This window comes from Triplophysa dalaica, chromosome 4 (genome assembly GCF_015846415.1).
Source record: "Triplophysa dalaica isolate WHDGS20190420 chromosome 4, ASM1584641v1, whole genome shotgun sequence".
Lineage (NCBI taxonomy): Eukaryota > Metazoa > Chordata > Actinopteri > Cypriniformes > Nemacheilidae > Triplophysa > Triplophysa dalaica.
In genome coordinates, this window is record NC_079545.1 from 9901801 (window position 1) to 9921592 (window position 19792).

Below are 19792 nucleotides of genomic sequence, written 5' to 3' on the forward strand. Positions count from 1 at the left end.
AAATAAATAAACCTTTTAATGATATTCTAATTATATGACCAGCACCTGTATATATATATATATATGTGTCAACTATAAAATAACTGACATCTTGTCTTTTATGTTTCAGCAGTATATGCATAATGAGCCAACAATACGGCTAATGCAGATTCCAGAGATCACTGGATTTCAAGTATTCTGTAAAATCGGTAAACAAAATACAGATGTGAATACTGTGGACAATTGAAAGCAGTAGCTACAACATATTAGGCTACACTTTCGTAAATCTGAGACAGAATTGAAAAGTTTCAGGATTCCTATCAGGACTGTGTCAACGATTTCTTTTTCGATACTTAATTTGTTGAAAGGTTATAAAAGGAGATTCACATTTCATACCAGTTGGTGGCGGTAATACACCAATTCCTTGTTTGTTTGTCAATGGCTAAGATAACGCGAAGAGAATATAACGTACGTAGGGTATAGCATCGCTGAATCGCGGTCTGTTCTCGCTAGTTGTTAGCATGGCCTCTGCGTTGCTTCCGTATCCAAATACTATAGAAAGTATGATTAAAAATGGTTGCTCGGATGAACAGATATCAAGTTTCTTAAATGTTGAATGTGAACTACCAAAGGGTGCTTCAAAGTCTAGCATACGTCGGTTTTGTGATGTGCATGGCATAGGAAGAAAGCGTGTTGACAACTACAATCTCGAGTTGGAAGTTGCAAAAGCCGTGACCGAGGTAAAATTTAATTTAAGAATTAACGTTTTGGTGTTAATGTTCTCAATCCAGTAAGGATTTTTCTGTAACAGATTGGGCCAACATATGGAAGAAAAATGATGAAGGGATACTTGACTACAAAAGGTGTAAATGCATCAGAAGGTCGAGTTGGAAGTGTACTGCGAACCACCAATCTGCCCTATCATATGGCTAGGTATCATGTAAGTTACCTGTATCATTAAAGAAGTAACGGTGTCAAGTTTTAAATGTTTGGCTTTTGTATACAATATTATATAAGGTTATAAAGGGACAAGTTATTTTTCACATATTTTACTTTTTACTATTCCTCTGTTTTCACTGTAATAAAAAGTGGCTGAAGACTTTAAGCTGGTCTAGTGGGTTTTGATTCGATAACAGCTTGAATTGGCTAACGATTAATCTTGTTATTAAAAGCATGTGCTTGCATATAATGTATGTCTGTATGCTATGCATATTCATTTTGTATTTGTTAACATGTACAGATACATGTTAATATTAACCAAATATATATAGAGTAGGCCTATACATGGATTTATGTATATTTACCAATTATTTAAATGATACATAATGTTTTTTCACTGACATTTTATCTTTAATAAATTAATGTATGCGTTTATAAATACAAAATTAATATGCACAGTACAAAGGCATATATTATGTAAGTGTCTGTGTGTCACTAGTCTCTTGGTAATAAGTCGAAAGAAGGAGTTCCTAGCTTTGGTTCAGATGGAGGGTGGCATCATGTTTTCTGTGCTTGCAGGCTAAAGCCTTAACTTTAACTTATGATGCATTCTGCCTTTAACACATATGGTTTTTGTTGAATAGTGTAAATGCACACGTGTACCTCCCAGTTTTTGCAAGTTTTGTCATTTTTATAGGGATCTCGGAACATTAATCCAGTGACATACACTGCAGAATACATGGGTCGCAAACTACATATTGACCAAAATGAAAAGATGGTGATGTTTGGGGTAACCCATGTTGTAGCCGTGGATGGAAACTCAAGAAAGATTGTCGGTCATTCCACTATGCCAGTGAAAAACAACCTTACAATTTATCAAAATGTTTACAGGTAATTTGAAATATTTGCTCTTGTTTTTTAGATGGTTTAGTAGTAGTTCCTTAATAATTCCATAAAAATGTATAAAAATCCTGTACTTATCTCCATGTGTTTGGATACTTCTCTAAATTATCTGGTGCTTTCAACAAACATGCTTGTTTAACAGATTATATTTGGATTTAGTGCTGCTAAATGTAACCTTACACTTTGTTTCTTGCAGAAATGCAGTGATTGAATATGGCATATGGGACCAGGTCAGGGTAGATCATGGCAAAGAATTTTATTTAACTCTTTTTGTTCAGGAGAACCTTGCACATCTCAGAAACAACACAGAGAGGCAGCCATATATGCAAACAGCATCAACAAATGTGAGTCTTATGCTCTGTCTGAATTCCTCCCCTGTCTCCTATATAGTGCACTATATCATGTGTCCGCCATTTTGTAGTGTTATCCGAATTCTGAAAGAAAAGGAATTCCCAACGTTCCTTCACTACATTTCACCCACAATGCATTCTGATTTTCTGTGAACTCTTGCTCACTCACTTTTTCCTATGATACAACACGAGTCAGCTGGAGGAAAGTGACATTAATGCAACAAATGTCTGATTATATATTTGTTTTCATATTGTTGACCGTTATTTTCTACTTTTTGAGAATAAATTAATATAATTTATTTTATTGATTTTACTTAGTTCATAGGTGTCCGATCCTGTTCAAACCAGCAGGATGAAATAACGTGTCAATTTGTACAAATAAGTAGAGGTTATGTTTTATATTCTTTCTGAGTATCAGAAAACTCTTTCACATGATTTTATAATATTCTGAACGTGGAATTTTTTATAATGAAACTAAAGGTACAAATCATGAGTATTTCAACTATCTACAATCTCTATTATTCACCTCTTTCTCACTTCTGCCAGGCTTCTTTACGTCAAATGACTTACTGGGTGCTCTGTTATGTGTTCTGTTTATGATATGTGTGACTGTGGTTGGTGTTTAGTTAATCCACACAGTATTCATAATTGTGGGATTATGATAAATCTGTTTATTACCAAAACTCCGTACAGTAATACAAATAAAGTGGGGAAAATATGAATAATACTGTATTCAAATTCAAACCTCAAAAAATTCTAATGTTTTAATAAAATAATAAAACTGATAACTTTTTAATTATACCACATAACATGAAACATTATACCTTGGAATTATACCTTGACAATTTTCTTAGCTGTATTGTATAAAATAAAGTTAAAATATGCTTACTATACTTAAACCATGGCTAATTGTATGAGCGCTTATTACAAAGAACTTAAAACATTGGCACAAGCATTTTATGAAACGAAAGAATAAAGGGTGATTTTTTTTTTTTAAAAGGATGATGATAAAAAGGATAAATAGTCAAAGGTACTTTCTTGTGCATGGGAAGTCCACTGACTTTAGAATTTACAAGCTTAAACTTACTTTAAGAAGCTTAAAGTAGGAGTAGATTTTCTATACTATATTTCCTTTTCCTCCGTTGTTTTTTATTTTTTCATTTACATTTAGTCATTTGGCAGACGCTTTTATCCAAAGTGACTTACAGTGCACTTATTACAGGGACAATCCCCCTGGAGCAACATGGAGTAAAGTGTCTTGATCAAGGACACACTGGTGGTGGATGCTGGGATCGAACCAGCAACCTTTGCTTTACCAGTTCAGTGGTTTCACACACTAGACCACCATCTCCAATTGTCTCTCTGCTTTTTTTTTAGTTGCAACCACAAACCAACTCTCTGAAACTGTTTCTTTAGACATTAAAAAAAAAACTTGCAGACTATGCTTTGCCAAGCCGAATTAAAATGTATGTCTAAATTCACTTGTCTTTTTTTACAGAATCACATTGTAGAGAGAATGTGGCCAGAGGTCAACAATAGAGTGAACTATCCACTGAAAGGAGCACTCATCCATTTGGTAGACCAAGAGGAGCTCGACATGCAAGATAGCCTCATGCAATACTGCGTGTCTATGCTGACATGTCAAGTTGCTGAAATCGGTCTTGACCGATTTGTGCAGTCCTGGAATGCACACAGTATTTCAGGTGAATCTGGAATACCTGCTATTATTTTAGCATTTTCATTTGTTAGACTTACTTTAGAGTGATTTGTCTGGTACGTTTTTATTATTCTACATATCTAATTTAGTATAAAAGATGTTTAACGTTCGATTCAATTGTTGATGTTCTGTTGGTTGTCTTTTGTTTCAACGTTTGTATAGTGTTAAAAAAAACTGCAGCTTCTAGACCAGAGTTGTTTAGATCTTTGAAAATAGTCTATAATAGGAAATGTAAATTCTAACTTATGCTCTCTATAAGCACTTAATTTTTCCTGTATCGCTAAATAGGTTATGGAGTTCCAAATCATTTGAGAAGGGTCTAGCTGCAGACCAGATGCACTCTCAGGCCAGATGCACTGTCAGCGGCGCATGCGCACTCCGACACATGCAGTCTCAGCCGCGCATGCGCACTCAAACAAACGCACTGTCAGACACGTGTATGAATTAAATGCACCTACAGGCCAATTATAAGTATATTTATTAAATATTCAATTTATTTATTTATTTATTCTCATACAAGATCAAGTCGAAGTAAAAGTGTTATTATGAATTATTTGACAAATATAATCGAAAACGTTCTTTAACATTATCAGACGAATGTTGTAAGTATATTGATTTCATTCATACAGTATTAGATAGATGTAAAGTATCGTTTTAATATACAAGATAATGTTTTCGAAACCTAACTTAATCCTTATAATCAATGGTAGATATATCGCATCTATGATACTTGGTTAACGATACATGTTCTTCATACAGTAATTTATTGAAGAACTAACGTTATCTAAATTAATTTTGTAGCGTTGCTTGAAAACTCACAGGAAAGTTTGTAGGTGACCTGCACTTTATAGTTATTTTTTTGACAATGTGTTTCTCAAAATTATTTAATATGACGTTGAAATCTATCAAATATAGGGATGTAACGATTCACTCAGCTCACGATGCGATTTATTCAAGATTTATTTTTACAAAATGAACAACTTCCCTTTTATTATTTCTTAAATGCTTCACGTTTCTTTGTATAATAAATTATGTTTTATTTCAAACAACAAAACTAACCTGCAATATTAAAATAAATTAATATTAGAACAATTATTTTTATATAAACAAACTATATATATATAAACTATAATATATATATATATATATATAGTATGTCTATATAATAAAACTTTATCATTAAACCATTGATTAACAAGCACCTGTTTATTGTAGAATGAGACATTTATGTATATATGTGAGTTTGTTTATATTTTTAGGGTGGAAGATTACGTGTACAAGAAAAGGTTTTATAAAGTTATGTATTTTCATTATTAGTGCAGATGCACATTAATGTATTTCAGCTATAATTATAATAAATACCTGGCCTTGAACTGAACCACCAGTATTCACGGTACTCTTAAAAAGCAGTAACCTTAACATTTTATTAATAGAATCTTACAGTTCACCTTGTGAAATACGTTAGAGCGTGCATGGGACGAGTGCGCATGCGCGGCTGAGAGTGCATGTGACGAGTGCGCATGCGCGGCTGAGAGTGCATGTGTCTGACATGGATGTGGATCCATGTCAGGTGGATGTGTAATCAGGTTGGCTTGGGTTGCGGTTTCCGGTTCCTGATTGCATCGCTGCCGGCGGCTAGTTTGTATCCTCTGACACTTGCTTCACCTCACATTTGTTCTTGGTCTTATTATTAGTGTATTTTACTATCGTTACATATCACTGTCGTTGCCGAATTATTTATAACTTTATATTTTAAACCTATATTCATTGAAACGTAACGCCGCTAGCATATTAGCGTGGTAGCTTGCCTTCTGTTTACATTGTGGAATATCATCTCCCCCTATTTGTATTGTGTGCTAACTGTTTCTCTTTTTAAGTGTATATACTAAGACTCATCAAGCAACCTTGGTAAGTTAGGATTGCACTTCATACCCGGTGAGTTATGGCTTCTATTCCTATTGTTGTTACTTGCACCTCATGTCATATGTTTAGTTTAGCCTTCTCTGTCAGCGGCGAGGGTTTTACATGTGATAAATGCAGGGAAGTAGTTAGGCTGACGGAGAAGATTTTAGAATTAGAGTCTCGCATCCAATCTTTATTTGAGGATAGTAAGAGTGTAAGAACCGTAGAAAACACTTCGGATGCGAGCAATGTTAGCGCACACAGCTCGGTTCTGGTTGAAAATCCCCTGCAGCTGGGAAACTTTGTGACGGTGAGACGGCATAGTCGCAGGACAAAACATCACTCAACCGTTCCGATTAAAGTCTCGAACAGGTTTGCCCCGCTCAGTGACGCACCGACTGAGAAACCTGCTGAAAGTGCCCTAGTGATCGGTGATTCTATTGTCCGGAACGTTAACATAGAGGCACCAGCCACCATAGTCAAATGTTTACCGGGAGCCAGAGCGCCTGACATCAAGTCAAACTTAAATGTGCTGGCTAAGGCTAATCGTAAATACAGTAAGATTGTTATTCATGTCGGCACAAATGATGTTAGACTCCGTCAATCGGAGATCACTAAAGATAATATTAAAGAGGTGTGTGAGCTCGCAAAAACGATGTCAGACACTGTAATATTCTCTGGCCCCCTTACTGCTTACCGTGGTGATGAGATTTATAGCAGATTATCATCACTAAATGGCTGGTTGTCTGAGTGGTGCCTGCAGAATAATATAGATTTTATAAATAACTGGAAGAGTTTTGAGGGCAGACCTGACCTGTTGAAACGAGATGGTCTCCATCCCTCCTGGGATGGGGTTTCCCTCCTCTCTAGAAATTTGGCACACAGTCTTAATAATGCTAAAGTCTGACTACCTAGGGCCCAGGTCAGGAAGGAGACAGAATGGCTTAACCAACTGTCTGCTTGCCGTCTCGCGTTACAGAATACACAAAATATTCAACATGTAATAATCCCTTCTTACAAACAACATAAAATAGAGACTGTGTCTGTCCCCCGGATTAGCAAACATAAGATATTGCGTAAACCTCTTGAAAGTAATTTAATAAACGTTAAACAAATCAAACATGAACAAAATACAGATAATCAGCTGTTACGACTCGGATTGCTTAATATTAGATCTCTCTCAAATAAAGCACTTTTTGTTAACGATTTGATAATCGATCATAAAATAGACATGCTTTGTTTGACAGAAACATGGCTAAAGCCAGATGATTTTATTACTCTAAATGAATCCGTTCCCCATGATTATTACTATAAACACGAGCCTCGTCTAAAAGGTAGAGGGGGAGGTGTCGCTGCACTTTACAAGAATTCTTTTATTACCTCTCAGAAGTCTAATTTTAAGTACAGTTCTTTCGAAGTCATGGTACTTCACGTATCGACACCTAATACTAAGGACAAAACATTTTTAAAATTTATTCTAGCTATTGTATATAGGCCTCCAGGGCACCACACAGATTTTATTAAAGATTTTGGTGGGTTCTTATCAGAACTAGTACTGGCCGCAGATAGAGTCCTTGTCGTCGGTGACTTTAATATCCATGTAGACAATGATACAGATGCCTTGGGACTGGCTTTCAAAGACACTCTTAACTCCATGGGCGTTAGTCAACATGTGTCAGGACCCACTCACCTTCGTAATCATACTTTAGATTTAATACTTTCTTATGGTATAAATGTGGACGATGTTAAAATCGTTCAGCAGAGTGAAGATATTTCGGATCATTATCTGATATTATGTTTGCTTCAATGGCCTACGGCTGCAAATCAAACTCCTTGTTACAAATATGGTAGAACGATTACTTCAACTACCAAAGATGCGTTTCTCGATAATCTGCCTGAATTGTCTAAAATATCCAGCATGAGTAATAACGTTGACGATTTTGACACTACTATTGAACATTTTAACTCTACTTTCTCGGAAATATTAGACACAGTTGCTCCTCTGCGTTTAAAGAAAATTAAAAATAGCAGCCCAACACCGTGGTATAATGAACACACTCAGACTCTAAAAAAAGCATCCCGTAAAATGGAGCGCAACTTTAAGAAAACGAATTTAGAGGTATTTCGTATAGCATGGAAGGATAGTACTCGAAATTACAGGAATGCAATAAAAACGTCTAGATCCGCCTACTTTTCAACACTAATAGAGGAAAACCATCACAACCCTAGGTTCTTATTTAACACCGTGGCTAAATTAACAAAAAATAAGTCGTCATCGACGTCAGATTCTGATTATCAGCATAACAGTGATGAATTTATGAACTACTTCACAAGTAAAATCCAAGATATAAGAGAAAAAATTATAACAATGCAACCTGTAGTGAAATCCGCTGAACAAACTAACTACAGCACCCCTAAGGAGAAATTGCAATTATTTTCTACAGTAGATCACGATGAACTGTTTAAAATCATTAAATCATCTAAATCATCAACATGCATGCTAGACCCTATACCTACAAAACTACTGAAAGAAATGCTCCCCGAAATTATAGATCCTCTTCTTAGTATTATTAACTCATCTCTGATATTAGGACATGTGCCTAAAGCATTTAAGGTGGCTGTTATAAGGCCTCTTTTAAAAAAAACCAAACTCGACCCCAAAGAACTAGGGAATTACAGGCCTATATCGAATTTACCTTTTATATCTAAAGTTCTGGAAAAAGTAGTTTCAACTCAATTATGCTCCTTCCTCCAAAGGAATGACATTAATGATGAATTCCAGTCTGGATTTCGAGCATGTCACAGTACAGAGACTGCTTTGATCAGAGTTACAAATGATCTGCTTTTAGCGTCTGACCGTGGCTGTATTTCGTTATTGGTGCTGCTAGACCTCAGTGCTGCATTTGACACCATTGACCACAGCATACTTCTACATAGACTCGAAAATTACGTCGGCATTAACGGAATAGCATTGAAATGGTTTAAGTCTTATTTATCCGACCGTTTTCAATTTGTAGCAATAAACAATGAGGTGTCCCGCAAATCACAAGTCCAGTACGGTGTACCACAGGGCTCAGTCTTGGGACCCCTGCTCTTCGCATTATACATGCTACCTCTAGGAGATATAATAAAGCGACACGGAATTAGCTTTCACTGTTATGCTGATGATACTCAACTTTATATTTCCTCGATGCCTCATGAAACCCAGCAGTTTCATCGAATAAAGGATTGCATAGTTGACTTAAAAATGTGGATGAGTAACAATTTTTTACTACTAAACTCGGACAAAACAGAAGTGTTACTTACTGGACCGAAAACTGCTATGCGTAACAACCAAGAATACTGCTTAACGATTGACGGTTGCTCCATAAAATCCTCGTCATCAGCTAAGAATCTTGGCGTTGTATTTGACAGTACTCTCTCATTTGAAAGCCATGTCGCAAACACCTGTAAAATTGCATTTTTCCATTTTAAGAATATATCTAAATTACGTCATATGCTGTCACTGTCAGATGCAGAGAAATTAATTCATGCATTCATGACATCAAGACTAGATTACTGTAATGCACTTCTAGGTGGTTGCCCTGCGGGCCTATTACAAAAACTGCAACTGGTTCAAAACGCGGCAGCTCGAGTTCTTACACGTACAAAAAAGTATGAGCATATAACCCCGGTTCTGTCAACCTTGCACTGGTTACCTATAAAGCATCGCATTAACTTTAAGATCTTGCTTATTACCTATAAAGCCCTACATGGTCTAGCGCCGCAGTATTTGAATGAACTTCTATTGTATTACAGACCACCACGTACATTACGCGCTAAGGGGTCCTGTCAGTTGGTAATACCTAGAATTTCAAAATCAAGTGCAGGTGGTAGATCCTTTTCTTATCTAGCGCCTAAACTTTGGAATATTCTTCCCTGCACGGTCCGGGAGGCAGACACACTCTGTCAGTTTAAATCTAGACTAAAGACTCATCTTTTTAATCTTGCATACACTACACCTCCATAATATTAATCCTCAGAGGATTTAGGCTGCATTATTTAGATCAACCGGAACCAGGAACACATCCAACAACAAATGATGTACTTGTTGCATCAAAGAGTGCAGAACAGTACTCTACTCTCAGCCAGTCTTGTCTCTTTGTTCCAAGGTTACCGCAGGATGCAGTTCATGCCCAGACCTGATGGCAGAGCTGAGAATGGGAAGCGGTGACCTGACAAGTGCTAAGAGGATAGAGCTGGATAAAGGACGCGACAACTTTGTTTTTTTCTACAACATTTCAAATGCTATTAGATTGTTAATGATAATCTTTAATTTTTATATTTTTATTAAGCCTTGTTGTGCAAGCACTGATGAGCTTGTGCAGAGGCAGCAGCTTTTGCCAGAGGGGAACTGGAATCCCCTGGTTGGGCCTGGGTTCCCCTGAGGTTTTTTTTCTCGATGGGAGTTTTGGGTTCCTCACCACCGTTTGCATATTGTTTTGCACTATCTGCCTGGCCGGGGGGGCTGCTTTAGAATTCATACTTGTATTAAATGTGTCTCATGTACAGCTGCTTTGTAACAATGAAAATTGTAAAAAGCGCTATATAAATAAAGTTGAGTTGAGTTGAGTTGACAGTGCATCTCGTCTGCAGCCAGATGCTATTGAATCATTTGGCCCTTGGTGGATGCCCAAAGAAAGTGTCTTCCCTTCTTTTGCCAAATGCAGTGGATGCAGCAGACTGTTATGACAGAATTGTTGGGTCTTCATTGACACGGTTGTCATCCTTTGGCAGGAATCCTTTTGAAAGTCTTGAAGATCAGGAAGCATCTCAGCGTGAATTTTCATTGAATTATCCAAATATTTGTGTGTTGTTTGAAAACACGATAAATTTCCAGCCTGACCAATTCCAGCATGCCATCAAAAAACTCATTGACATTGTGAGAAGTCATATCTAGAAGTAGCTCCTGTAGTCTTGTGTTATGTTGCAGCTGTAGCAATTAATTCAACAAACGATTTCAAAGTTTATTTTTAATAACATTAAAAAAGCAGAGTAAGAAATTTTCACACTGGACACTGTTGTTGTGCAGTGTGTATATCTCTGCTTGCGTTTGTTTGTTTGTAATATGCAGAATGTTGTATTGAGCTAGATCTATGTTAACCGTTTCCCATTTAGCAATAATTAATAAACTCTGTTTAGTATTTATATATAATGTTTCTTTGATCTGTTTAAATCCAAAGTCACTTAACTCAACTAGCCAGGTCCTAGTTAAATACTGTAAAGCAGAGAATAGTTGTTTTATAGAGCCAGGATAATAAAATTTCTTTAGAATGAGTAATTCTTAGAAGATACAATAGTTATGTTATTTTTCATAGTCCTATAGGACTACAATGTGCTGTTTCTTTAAGAGCACCCGAAGTACCATCTTCCACCAAGAGGAGCATTGTTTCTTTTCAAACTAACGTAAAACACGTGGACCACCACGTTAACTCTTAAACTTAATTTAATTTAAAACAATCTCCAGGAACCGAATTGATTTGTGGCAATGGCATACGTTTTGTTTAAAGGAAACCAAAGAATTTCCTTAAGACTTGAGGATATGCGAGCGGAACGGATCTCAAGGATTTTCCAGGTGTGTGTAATTAGCTAACGTTAATGGGTTCAAATGAAGTGACTAACTGGCGGTTTCTTTTTAAAATGACAATCCGTAAACCCTTATGTGAAAAATACATGTTTCAGATATCTCAACATTACACTCAATCTACCTTTATTTGAAATTTTAAAAAGTAAAGCTTCGAGTAAAATCATAATTAAGATATCGACCTTATCATGGCAACAATTGGCACGCAAATATGAAGATGATCATGTAACATTAAATGAAATGTATACAGAGACATGAGGGAATATCCAACTTTGGACCCAGGACTCGATAACTTTGTTTCGATGGGGCAGTTTCCCTGACAGGGATTATTGTTAGTTTAGGTCAGGCCTAGGCCTTGGCATATTTAAATCATAACTGTTAACATAACTTTACAAAAAAAAACCATCACTGATGTGCATCTTGAGACAACATATAACAACATATTGTATCGATATCACTCTCGTAGTCGTGTGAAACGGCTCTATGAGAATTACTGTGATTGCATCCACCGTTACTCACTGTACTATTGAGGAATACGAGAGCAATATTGATTACATTGTTTTGTGTCAAGATGTGTTTAATTTAATATCTGCCAGAAAACAGAACAACAATTTTCTAAATAAAAAAGTTAAGGTTTATTGCAGAGCTAGGAGTATGTTACTCTGGTTACTCACTCGGAGTATAAGATACCTCGATTTCTGAAATGGGCTTGACTTACCCCGCGGTCGCGGATTTGACATACCTCACGTTCTGAAACCAAAAACCCTGAGTATTCCGTTTTCTGAGGTTTACTTACTCTGAGTTTGCACTCACCCTGCTTTCTGAAACGGGCCCCGGGTGTACCAAACTACACAACCTTACAAATAAACTACAAAATTCTTACCTCCTCCATAATCAAAAAAAAAATCTAAGAAAACGGTAACGTAAGTGGCAACCACCTCTCTAGTATATCAGTCAAGTTGAGTTTTGTATTGGCAAGTTCTTTAACTCAATGTAAAACAATAACATGAGTAGATTCTTTAGCTCAATGTAAAACATGCAAAAGGTATGACAACATATACAAGCTCGCAAGCTGGGGCAGGAGGGAAAGAATCTCACTTAGTTGTGGTTCCAGCCTAACTTCAAACAGCACCAACCAAGTTGTTGTCAACTGCAAAGAAATCCAAGAATGTCAACACCACTTTTTTGTATTTCAGGTTAATGCAGATAGTCTGTTTTTAACAGACTCAGCAAATGTTGCGGTATTCCCTCTGGACAGTGGTGACTTCTGCAGCTTGGACCTTACTGACCATGGTCATTATGAGGTTCATGGCAGTGCACTTCAAGCAGATGCTTTGTCACCATCTGTGAGTCAGCGAAGTTTTGCATTCACTCAGAGACCTTCATCTTCTCCAATGGTGAACTTTGCAGTGCCGTATAGAAGAAGTAGTACTCTAAGATCCTTTCAAAGGTGACCCCTTAGAATGTTGAGCTTATATCAACCTTTATCCTCTTCATGTTTAATAAGGATTTAAGTAGTTTTTAGAACTTTGTTCAACAAACTATTTCTATGTTGAGGTTGTCATTTTCTACAATACTGAAATATTTTTATCTTTATTAGATCTATACACATATCTGAAATCCATGATGGACATTTGGTCTCCAGTCGGGTTGTCGTTGTCCGTTTTGCAGAATCTGAGGCAAATGTGCCAAATATTATGGAGAAAATAAAGGCAGCTATGGGCAATGAAGAAACGTATGTCCTAACAAATGCTCAAGGAAATGAAATTTTACAATCTGAGGGTACAACTGGTAAGTATTTTTAAACCATGTTTTTTGCAATTAGTTTTTTATTACTTTAAGAAGCAAAGACTCGCCAATAAGAACTGATTTTTCTTAGCTCTACTGCTATGTAAAGAAACAAACAGATAAAAATGTAGTCAAAAACAGGAGAGGTGATTATTTGAACTTTAATTTGTTTCAAAAACTTAACAGCGTATTCAGGTAATAATACAAAATCGAATGCAAACTAAAAAAATCATTGAGAATGGTTAACATCTTTTAATTATTATGTCGAAAATTTGCCTTGGATTATTTTTTAACTTTCAGATTTTTATTTTTCAAATTATATTATCAGTTTCTTTCAGGTCTTCTAGATTGTATAGTAAAAAAACTATTATTGTGAAATCTGAAATCTATGTACTGTTCTCTACCGTGTCTTTCCTGCTATAGGATCATTTTATTGGAGCCCCAACTCAAGAAAGGTGCATGCAGTAGAAAGGGCTGCTTTTACAGATTGGCAACGCAGCAGGATTCAGAGGTACTGAAGTGCAATGTTAGTCAAATTTCTGGCAGTTCATTTCAGTGAACAAACAAAACTATAAATTAAAAAAAAATTAGGGTTGAGTTTTTCAAGTAGATATTTTCAATTCGATTCAATATAATTTTGCGATTCGATTCAATATCGGTTAGTTAGCAGTACTTAATTTAAAATGATCGTTTTGCAGACATGGATTCGCTGCTGGTAATTAAAACCCTCCTACTCAGCTACATTAACGAAACACATGAATATGAACAGTTAGAGGCCACACAATTATTTTCATTTTTACTTACCAAACAAGAAACCACAATTACTAATTCACGAGTTCACCTTAGCAAATAATTAAAAAGGGGGCAACGTAGTTAAGAAAATAACTTAGTATGAGTATTTGGCGTGCTGTCCGGGGAGAGGGCTCCGGGGTCGGCATTCTCTCCCGACCCTGGAGCACTCCCCCTTGGTTCGGGGCGAGGGCTCTGATCTCTATGTTTGCCCGTTTCCCGATCCTGGTCCTTCAGGGCTCAGCTCTAACCAGCTCCAACACACTTGCCTTGAAGTTTTTAGTAATCCTGGAGAGCTTGATTAGGGTTGGAGCCAAACTCTGCAGAGTTGTGGCCGTCCAGACCCGGTTTTCCCAAATGGATCAACACAAGTGATGGTGCCAAAAGATTGGATGAACTTTAATGCAGTATTTTTGGGTTAAGGGAATTTACTACTTACAGTGAAAACTTTTTATGTGAATACGATGTGACATGAGGCCAAGTATGGTGTTCCATACTCAGAATTTGTGCTCTGCGTTTAACCCATCCAAGTGCACACACAGCATTCAGTAACACACACACAGCGTGAACATACAACCAGAGCAGAGAGCAGCCATTGCTGCGCGCCCTGGGAGCACCTGGGGGAACGGTGCCTTGCTTAAAGGTCTTACCTCAGCCGTGGTATTGAAGGTAGAGGAGAGCGCTGATCATTCACTACCTCAAACTACAGATTAGATTATATTCAACTTTATTGTCATTACACATATACAAGTACAGTGTAACGAAATGTAGTTTAGGTCTAACCAGAAGTGCAATTAGCAAGTGCAGGATATACAGTGTAAATAAATACAGAATACAATATTAGGAAAATACTATACAATGGGCATGTACTATGGAAATATGACGGTCGGTGTGTACTATGAACAATATATACAGAAGGCTATATACTGTGAACATTAATGTACAGGTGATTTTGAACAGATAACAATATAGACTATACAGTAGTGCAAGTGACTTGAGTGTGCATTAATTAGACATTAGCTATTAAAGTAACAGTGCAGTAGATGAGTTGATGCGGTTATTGAACTTATAGTGCAATACATGAGTAGATGCAGATAATACAGTTACAGTGCAGTCGATGAGATAGTGCAGTAGATGCGTTGATGCGGTTATTAAGGTTATAGTGCAGTAGTTGAGTTAATGCAGTTATTGAAGTTATAGTGCAATAGATGAGTAGATGCAGTTAGCTACGCAATAGATGCAGTAATGTAATAGATGAGTTACAGTGCAGTAGGTGAGTTAGTGCAGTTATTGAAGTTACAATGCATTAGAAGAGGTAATGCAGTTATCAAAGTAGTCCATTAGTGCAAATGAGCATTCAGTATAATATTCCTTGTGTGCAAGTGAGCAGTATAGAGTGCAAATGATGCTGTGTGTGTGTAAACAGTCCAGTAGAGCAGATACATGAAGTACTGGTGTGAACAGTTCGGTCATGCATGGCAGCCCTGTAGTGCAGTGTAAACAATGTAATAGCAGCATTAAAGTTATGAGGGTAGTGGAATCAGTGGGGGAGCAGAGTTCAATGATGAAACAGCTCTGTGAAAAAAGCTGTTTCTTAGTCTGCTGGTTCTTGTCCGGAGGCACCTGAAGCGCCTACCGGAAGGCAGGAGAGTAAACAGTCTATGAGCAGGGTGAGAGGAGTCCTTGAGAATGCTGTGAGCTCGACGCAGACAGCGTTTCCTCTGGATGTCCTCAATGGAAGAGAGTGTAGTCCCTGTGATGCGCTGGGCTGTTTTCACCACCCGCTGCAGTGCCTTGCGCTCAGCAACAGAACAGTTCCCGTACCACACTGTGACACAGTTGGTCAGGATGCTCTCTATCGTGCAGCGATAGAAGTTCACCAGGATAGTTGAAGACAGTTGGTTCTTCTTCAGTGTCCTCAGAAAGAAGAGACGCTGGTGAGCCTTCTTGACCAGGCATGAGGTGTTCGTGGTCCAGGACAGGTCCTCCGAAATATGGGTCCCCAGGAACTTGAAACTGGAAACACGTTCAACAGCCATCCCATTAATGTGGATGGGGTCGTGTGTGCCTCCTTTCGCCTTCCTGAAGTCCACGATGATCTCCTTTGTCTTGGAGGTGTTAAGGAGCAGGTTGTTGTTTGAGCACCATGTGGCCAGGTGCCGTACCTCCTCCCTGTAAGCAGTCTCATCGTTGTTGCTGATGAGACCAATCACTGTTGTATCGTCTGCAAACTTGATGAAGGAGTTAGATCCATTCACAGGCCTGCAGTCGAGTGTGAAAAGGGAGTAGAGAAAGGGGCTCAGTACGCAGCCCTGTGGTACGCCAGTGTTGAGGGTGATTGTAGTGGAGCAGATGTTGCTTAACCTAACAAGCTGAGGCCTGTTCATCAGGAAATCCATAATCCAGTTGCAGGTTGAGTTGTTAATGCCTAGGTTTCCAAGTTTGATGATTAGCTTGGAAGGGATGACGGTATTGAATGCAGAGCTGAAGTCTACAAACAGCATGCGTGCATAAGTGTCCTTATTGTCCAGATGTGTGAGCACGGAGTGCAGCGCCATGGACACCGCATCATCTGTGCTCCTATTGTTACGGTAGGCAAATTGATATGGGTCAAATGTGGATGGTAAAGGGTCTTTTAGTTGTGACAGGACCAGCCGCTCAAAGCACTTCATAACAATGGGTGTGAGTGCTACAGGGCGGTAGTCGTTCAGGCATGTCGGGCTGGAATGTTTTGGAATGGGCACAATGGAGGTGGATTTAAAACATGCTGGAACCACTGCTTGGGCGAGGGACAGGTTGAAGATATCCGTGAAGACCCCAGCGAACTGCTCCGCACATGCCCTGAGTACGCGACCAGGGATGCCATCTGGGCCAGCAGCCTTGTGTGCGTTTATCCGGCTTAGTGCAGTGAAAACATCTGTGGAGTTAAGTGTGATGATTGGGTGGTCAGTAGAAGGTGTGAGCCTGGTGGCGGGTTCCTTATTGTCTCTCTCAAAGCGTGCATAAAAGTCATTAAGCTCGTTCAGAAAGGCAGCATCTGTGGCTATGGGGATGGAGTGGTTGGGTTTGTAGTCACTAATAGCCTGGATGCCCTGCCACATGCGTCGAGGGTCAGAATTGGTAAAAGAGCCACTGGTGGCCTGAGAAGCAAACATACTCCAGTCTGTGTCTAGAAACCTTTCCTGGAGTGTGAAGTCTGCCCCCGCAGGCCACACCTTGATGGTCTTCACTGATGGTTTCACACGATTAATGAGAGGTGAATACTTGGGGGTGAGGAACAAAGAAAGATGATCAGATTGACCCAGGTGGGGGAGGGGTGTCGCGGCGTAAGCTTCAGCCATGTTTGTATAGACATGATCCAAAGTTTTGTTTCCTCTTGTGTGGCAGGAAACATGCTGGTGAAATTTAGGGAGCACTGTCTTTAAGTTTGAGTGATTAAAATCTCCCGCAACAATAAATGCAGCCTCCGGGTGAGCAGTCTGTTGTTTACTGATGGCTGCATGAAGTTCTTTCATAGCAAGCTTGGCATCAGCATCCGGTGGAAGATAAGCAGCCGTTATAATGGTCGAAGTGAACTCCCGAGGCAGATAAAACGGTCTACATTTAACCATGAGAAACTCAAGGTTAGCCGAGCAGTGTCTTCCGACAATAACAGAGTTCGTGCACCAAGCATTGTTGACATAAATGCACAATCCACCTCCTCTTGTCTTACCGGATTCTTCTGCCGTTCTATCCGCGCGGTGTGTGTTGTAGCCCGCTAACTCAATAGCGTTGTCCGCTACAACCCCTGCTGTTACTGAGGCTCCAACCGACAACGTTTGGGTTACAAATCCGAGTCTCTAACCATTAGGCCACGACTGCCCCCCAGTCTACAAATGTGTAGGGGAATTTACAGTAAAGACCCATAGACCAGTTATGATAAATGAAGACAAAGAGTCAGGGATGAAGTTAGTCGAAGAAAAATTTGCTTTGACATTTTTTTTAGTTTTGCCAGAAGTTAGCTTCACCACTCGCCACAGGCCTCAACAGTATAGTTAACACAACAGTAATTATAGTCCAACAGAGACCACTAACCTACGTCATTACTTTTGATTCTGAAAGGATAAGCCAAAGATAATTGGGATAATATCTACAGTACACATGGCCGTTCACAGCATATCTTCAAGTACTGTATGACAACAAAAAAATTTGTTTAGGCACAACACGGTTAGCATATCAATATATCCGGTTTTCAAAGTATAGTAATTCCACCAGCAATAACTAACTTCTGTAAATGGGAAACAAACACACTACTCACTCGATGCTCAGAGCTTAATCTCAAACATTTTCCAAATCAGAGTGATAATTTGTACATTCGCATGGCCAGATAAAGCAGTTGTTTTATACTGGAGATAAAGAGTCAGTGCCTAAACAGAGAACCAGAACAAAAGACAAATGCTTAAACTTTTGTTATTCATATACACACACATACATCATCTATGATATCATTTACTTTGATCAAAATCATTATTGGGCAGAAAAATATTGATTTAATTATTTACTATTGAAAGATAATACTGATGAATAATTCATTTTTATAAGAGCTACACAAAGGATATAACTGAAGCTAGTTGGAGCTAAGAAATCCACACCTTTATATGTTTTTTGTAGACAGCCTACACTATTTCTCCTTGACAAATTTCCCCAATCTTCATTACAGAATTCTGTTTTAAGTTTAGCCATATTCATGAACTTTAACTATAAAATTGTTGCTTCTTAAAGAAAACAATTTTGTTTTTAGTCGCAGAGTCCATGAGGCTTCTTCTCTGCAGACTCTCAAGCTCCAGATTGAGGAGCTACTGGAGTCATCCAAGGGGCTGGAAAGCATTTCCAGGCAAATTGAGGAGATTGTCGCCACCGTACAGGGAGCAGCACAGAGGGCAAATTTGGTAACAGTCCTAAAAGACACTTTTATGTGTCCGATTTGCAGAGGTACAAAAAACATTTCATCTCAAAATGTGCTAACCAAAACTCTCTGAACTAGAAGGAAGAAATGTAATGCTAAAACAGAGTTGTGGATGTTGCTCATCTAAAATCATGTTTGAGCTATTCAATGATGCTGTACATTGGTGTGCAAGTGTGTGGCCCTTGTTTACTGGGCTGTTTAAGTAACTTCTCATTTTTGAAGATGATAATTGATGATCTAATTTTTCGTTTGTTGAACTAAACGAAAAATGAAAAAACGAGTCATTTTTCAGTTTCCATTAATTTATTTAATATAGGATATCAAATGAATAAAACGTACACGGACCCGAAACCAACATATGTTTGCAAATTCTAAAAAATGTCATGATATTGACGAAAAACAACTGTCATAGTGCAAAATTGTTCCCAATCGAATCAAACCAAGATATAGTTTTGCCTGCATGCTTACTTGTAAATGTCAACTAAATACCCAATGTTGAATGGTAAAGAAGCTAGAACATATGTCCATATGTATAAAAAGTTTGAAACTTTTTTCATCGAGTCAAAACAAACAGCTATTTTAGCCAACTACGAATGTACAGATATATAGCAGTAGTTTGCTCATATCCAAAAATGTAACATACTAGCAAGCTATCGTCCCTGCTGTGCTAATAACCATCTGATGAAGTTGCCCTGTTAGTGCTAACGTTACCACTAACTGGCTATGTTATGTTATGTTGACATCCGTTTTTCTATAAAAGTCATAGCACCATTTCATAGCAAGTTTGTAACTTAAATATTAATAACTAGCATTGCATGTCTTACCTCTATGTTTCTTCAAATTTGAAGGTAGTTTTT

At 38.0% G+C, this 19792-nt stretch overlaps 3 protein-coding genes across 4 annotated transcripts; all 3 read left to right on the top strand.

Annotated features, from left to right (window-relative positions):
• The first annotated feature begins 292 nt into the window (after positions 1-292).
• LOC130420010 (uncharacterized) lies at positions 293-10978 on the top strand. 2 transcript variants are annotated; one of them, XM_056747062.1, is made up of 6 exons: positions 293-719; positions 791-919; positions 1616-1809; positions 2018-2165; positions 3670-3874; positions 10567-10978. In XM_056747062.1, exons 1-6 carry the CDS (start codon positions 501-503, stop codon positions 10620-10622), a joined length of 951 nt encoding a protein of 316 aa, XP_056603040.1. In that variant the 5' UTR covers positions 293-500; the 3' UTR covers positions 10623-10978. The 2 variants fall into 2 exon arrangements, with proteins under 2 accessions (XP_056603040.1, XP_056603041.1); XM_056747063.1 differs by lacking the exon at positions 10567-10978 and adding an exon at positions 4177-5064 and having other exon boundaries at positions 294-719.
• On the top strand, positions 5102-10411 carry LOC130420011 (uncharacterized). The gene has a single exon (XM_056747064.1). The coding sequence runs from the start codon at positions 5831-5833 to the stop codon at positions 6695-6697; it is 867 nt and encodes a 288-aa protein (XP_056603042.1). The 5' UTR covers positions 5102-5830; the 3' UTR covers positions 6698-10411.
• A 271-nt stretch (positions 10979-11249) lies between the features above and the next one.
• LOC130420012 (uncharacterized) lies at positions 11250-19024 on the top strand. The gene is made up of 5 exons (XM_056747065.1): positions 11250-11404; positions 12610-12863; positions 13014-13204; positions 13625-13712; positions 18771-19024. The coding sequence occupies exons 1-5, from the start codon at positions 11318-11320 to the stop codon at positions 19006-19008; spliced, it is 858 nt and encodes a 285-aa protein (XP_056603043.1). The 5' UTR covers positions 11250-11317; the 3' UTR covers positions 19009-19024.
• Positions 19025-19792: the final 768 nt, after the last annotated feature.

Coding starts and splice junctions, on each gene's coding strand:
- LOC130420010 (XM_056747062.1), top strand. CDS start 501: ATGGCCTCTGCGTTGCTTCCGTATCCAAATACTATAGAAAGTATGATT. Junction 1,810..2,017: donor ATTTATCAAAATGTTTACAG/GTAATTTGAAAT, acceptor TGTTTCTTGCAG/AAATGCAGTGATTGAATATG. Junction 3,875..10,566: donor GAATGCACACAGTATTTCAG/GTGAATCTGGAA, acceptor ATCCTTTGGCAG/GAATCCTTTTGAAAGTCTTG.
- LOC130420011 (XM_056747064.1), top strand. CDS start 5,831: ATGGCTTCTATTCCTATTGTTGTTACTTGCACCTCATGTCATATGTTT.
- LOC130420012 (XM_056747065.1), top strand. CDS start 11,318: ATGGCATACGTTTTGTTTAAAGGAAACCAAAGAATTTCCTTAAGACTT. Junction 11,405..12,609: donor GGATCTCAAGGATTTTCCAG/GTGTGTGTAATT, acceptor TTTGTATTTCAG/GTTAATGCAGATAGTCTGTT. Junction 12,864..13,013: donor ACTCTAAGATCCTTTCAAAG/GTGACCCCTTAG, acceptor TATCTTTATTAG/ATCTATACACATATCTGAAA.